The sequence below is a fragment of the Athene cunicularia genome (genome assembly GCF_003259725.1).
Source record: "Athene cunicularia isolate RWA chromosome 15 unlocalized genomic scaffold, athCun1 chr15_part1, whole genome shotgun sequence".
Lineage (NCBI taxonomy): Eukaryota > Metazoa > Chordata > Aves > Strigiformes > Strigidae > Athene > Athene cunicularia.
The window spans coordinates 3,449,753-3,453,474 of record NW_020799121.1 but is presented as its reverse complement, the minus strand read 5'-3'; the positions used below and the strand labels follow the sequence as shown (position 1 = coordinate 3,453,474).

Genomic DNA, 3,722 nt, shown 5'->3' with positions numbered 1-3,722 from the left:
GAGCGCAGATATTGCTTGTGGGCGTTCTCGGCGACGCGGCGCAGGCTCCGCAGCTCCAGCGAGCCCTCGTGGTCCGTCAGCAGCAGGCACTCCTCGTCGTCCACCAGGCTCTGGGGGACGCGGCCCAGGACCCCGCCGGCATCTGCAGCCCCGGGGACACCACGTCACCTTGCTGGCACCCACCTGGGATTGCTGCAGCAGGCATGGCAGCAATCCAGGATTTAACAGAGCAGAGCCCACAGCCATGGGGAGCTCAGGGGGGTTAAATCAGCACCCCCTGACACACGGGGTGTCAGAGCCCCCAGCACCCCTTTTTCCCCAGCTGCACTCCAGTAATGAGAGCGTATCACCCCTCTGCACAAATGCTGACCACAAGACCACGAACTCCAGCACCGGCCAAGGATAAAACCACAGTGGCCATGTGGCCAGTGTCCCAGCTTGGACACGCAGCCACCCCCCTGCCTGCAGCCAGGTCTGCCTTACCAGCGGGCATCTGGGCAGCGGCAAGGACGAGCGGGTGCCCCAGAAAGAGGTGGAGGTCGAAGACGTAGGGCATCTCGTCGGGAGCCACCAGCGAGTACGCAATGCCGCTCCGGCCAGCTCGGGCCACGCGACCTGGCAAGGGGTGGAGGACAATGAGAAACCAGACCAGTGCCAGCCCGGCCTGCCCTGACACAGGCACGGACCCACTGGTGCCCCTGGGAGCCCACGCATGTGATGTTTACCAGCTGGGCATGGCTGGCAAAGGGGAGCCCACCACGGTGCCATGCTAAAGGGAAAGCACCAGCCCTGCCCCCAGGAGCCCCCCCAGTCCAGCTGGGAGATGAGGGACAGTCCTGGCCCTGCTTTGTCCCCAGCCTGTCTCGTCTCCTGATGTCACAACATGGAGACCACCTGCCCCAAAGACAGCAGCATCACGTCAGGGACACCAGTGCCAGCCCAGCAGGCCACAGGGATGGGAAAAACAGGACAAGGGACAGCACATTATCCTCTCCCTGTCACCCTGAGGGACCCCCAGGTTGGAAGGGTCCCTGCATGAGGCACCGGCACCCACCGACACGATGCAGGAACAGCTTGGCCTTGGCGGGGAAGCTGTAGTTGATGACATTGTCCAGCATGGGGATGTCGAGCCCACGGGCGGCCACGTCGGTGACCAGCAGCACCGGGCACTTGCCCTGGGCGAACTTGGCGATGTTGATCTTGCGGGCAGTCTGGTCCAGTGAGCTGTAGATGTGTGTGCAGCGGATGCCCTGGGCTGTCAGCAGCTGGGGAGGAGGAAAGAGAGACCAGATATCCCCTGGGCAAGCACCCTCAGTCTCCCTGAAACCCCGGGGTGTCCACCCAGACCCCCAAATCCCACTGTGCTCCCCGCTCTGTCCGAGGGGCAGGCGGATGCAGCACCTCCATGATAACATACGCTGGGATTTCTCCTTCAACCCAGCTAAACAGTGGCAGGGACTCCAGCAGGGACGGGCCCACAGATGCAGACCCCATGTGGGTCCGGAAAGGGGTCTTAGGTACCCCTGGCAGCCTGCCATCTAACAGGGGTACATGCTGGGCACCCCAAAATGCCACTTGCCTCCTTGAGATACTCTGTGTGGTGCTTGGTGGCCACGAAGATGACCGTCTGGTCCTGAGGCTTTACCACACTCCGGAGCAGGTGGAGCAACACGGCCGGTTTGTCGTCCCCACGCACGTGGAAGAAAGCCAGCTGCAAAGGGAGGGCAGAGCTCAGCCCCTCTGCGTCCCCATGTCAGACACTGACACCCCTTGTCCCCTCCCTGCGAGCCTGGAGCCACCGCAGGGTGGCCTGCAGGGGGTGGAGGGCACAAAGCCCATCTCAAGCCCCCTTGGCCCCTCTCACCTTGAGCTGCTCGCTGAGCTTGGACTCCACATCCAGGCGGATCAGCATTGGCTCGGTGAGACCTGCAGGACGTGGGGACACGTGGGTCACACATAGGACGTGCCACTGGGAGCAGCCGCACACCCGCTTGGGCAAGCCTCCACCCAGCCCCGTTTTGCTACACAGCCCAGCTGTGGAACTGCGTCGTGTCCCCGTCCCCAGGCTCCCCCCCAGCTGCCGCCCGCCCCACGCTCTCACCAGCCCGGGCAAACTCGACAAGCAGCTTGGGCAGCGTGGCGGAGAAGAGGACGGTCTGGTGGCAGTCTGGGAGCCGGGCGATGATCTCCTGGAGCTGCTCGGCAAAGCCCATCTCGAAGAGCCTGCAGGCGAGGGGACAGGGGACATGGCAGCGCCTGTTCGGTCCCTCCGTGCCCAGCCCTGCTGCTCCCCAGGGCACCTCACTCCCACAGCCCTGGGGACCCCCAGGGACCCCCCTGCACCCCGCTGACCTGTCGGCCTCGTCGAACACCACGTACTCCACGGTGTGCAGCTTCAGTTTCATCTCCACCGCCACGTGCACCAGGCGCCCGGGGGTGGCGATGATTCTGTGGGGACAGAGCTGGTGACAGGACCAGGCTGGGTGGGGGGACAGTGTCCCCACACCATCCCGGGTGCAGGTCCCAAATGTGACCCACAAAAGACACGATTAAAGCCCCCTTGTCACCTCCAGGGAGCACGGGAAGATGCTCCAAGGGAACACAGGAGACATCCACCGGGAACGCTGGCCGTAAACACCAGTGGTGTCCCCGGGAAGCGGGGAGCTCTTGGGGGCCATTTCCTCACCAGGTCCCCTCCCCATGCCCCCACTCACATGTCAGGGTTCTCGTGCAGGGCAGCGAACTGGTCCTCCATCCTGCGAAAGTGGGGAGACACTGGGGTGGCACCAGGCAGCATGGGGCAGCCCAGCCCCTCAGCAGGTTTTGGGGAGGCTTTAGGGAAGTGGGGACCGGTGGGGGTGGCTTACTTATCCCCTCCTAGGATCAGGGCTGTCTTCAGGCCTGTGAACTTGCCCAGCTGGGAGGTGAGAAAGAAACACGTCAGGGTGGGCGTTAAAACCAACGCCCTTGCCCCCGTCGTCCCCACTGCCCCCTCCCCGTACCTCCTTGGTGAACTTCAGGGTCTGCAGGGCCAGCTCGCGGGTGGGCGAGAGGACGAGGGCGCGTGCCCCGGCCTGGCTGGGCGCCTTCAGCCGCTCGAACATGGGGATGAGGAAGCAGGCCGTCTTCCCGCTGCCTGTCCGCGCCATCGCCACCACGTCCCGGCCGCGCAGGATGGCGGGGATGCTCTGCCAGACACCGCCCCGCCGTCACTGTCACCGTCACTGCCACCGCCCCGGGGCGGGGGTCCCGCCACCCCCCTGCTCACCTTCCTCTGGATGGGGGTGGGCACCTTGTAGCCCTTCTTCATGATGCCCTTGAAGACAGGGTAGCTGAGGCCTGCGGGGACGGGGACAGGTGAGGGGACAGTCCCCACCCCAGGGACGGCTGTCCCCCGCCCCGCACGCACCCATGGACTGGAAGCCACCGGATTTCTTCTTCTTCTGGTTCTGGGCCTGCACCATGGCCCGTGTGTCCGGCTCGGTGTCGGCGCCATCGTCCTCCTCGGTGGCAGGGAAGGCGGGCAGCGGCAGCGTGGGGGCCTGGGGACAGCGGGGGACACAGCGGCGGTGAGGGGCGTCCCGGAGGTGCCACGACAACACAGCTCTGCACTGCCGGCCTGGCGGGCAGCGACAGCGGCACCAGGGACACCAGCACTGGGGACAGTGGTACCAGGGACACCAGCACTGGGGACACCAGCACTGGGGGCACTGGTACCGGGG

General features: G+C 65.2%; 1 protein-coding gene across 1 annotated transcript in view; it reads right to left on the bottom strand.

Moving 5' to 3' along the window:
• DDX54 (DEAD-box helicase 54) overlaps window positions 1-3,722 on the bottom strand; it is a gene marked incomplete at its 5' end in the record, with an annotated part of 8,374 nt that extends 4,652 nt beyond the window's left edge. The window contains 12 exons of the mRNA XM_026859914.1: window positions 5-142; window positions 484-615; window positions 1,055-1,265; window positions 1,580-1,711; window positions 1,865-1,926; window positions 2,102-2,223; window positions 2,353-2,448; window positions 2,715-2,756; window positions 2,868-2,917; window positions 3,003-3,188; window positions 3,269-3,339; window positions 3,410-3,722. Coding sequence (XP_026715715.1) covers window positions 5-142; window positions 484-615; window positions 1,055-1,265; window positions 1,580-1,711; window positions 1,865-1,926; window positions 2,102-2,223; window positions 2,353-2,448; window positions 2,715-2,756; window positions 2,868-2,917; window positions 3,003-3,188; window positions 3,269-3,339; window positions 3,410-3,722 — 1,555 coding nt within the window. The remainder of the gene's footprint in view (window positions 1-4; window positions 143-483; window positions 616-1,054; window positions 1,266-1,579; window positions 1,712-1,864; window positions 1,927-2,101; window positions 2,224-2,352; window positions 2,449-2,714; window positions 2,757-2,867; window positions 2,918-3,002; window positions 3,189-3,268; window positions 3,340-3,409) is intronic.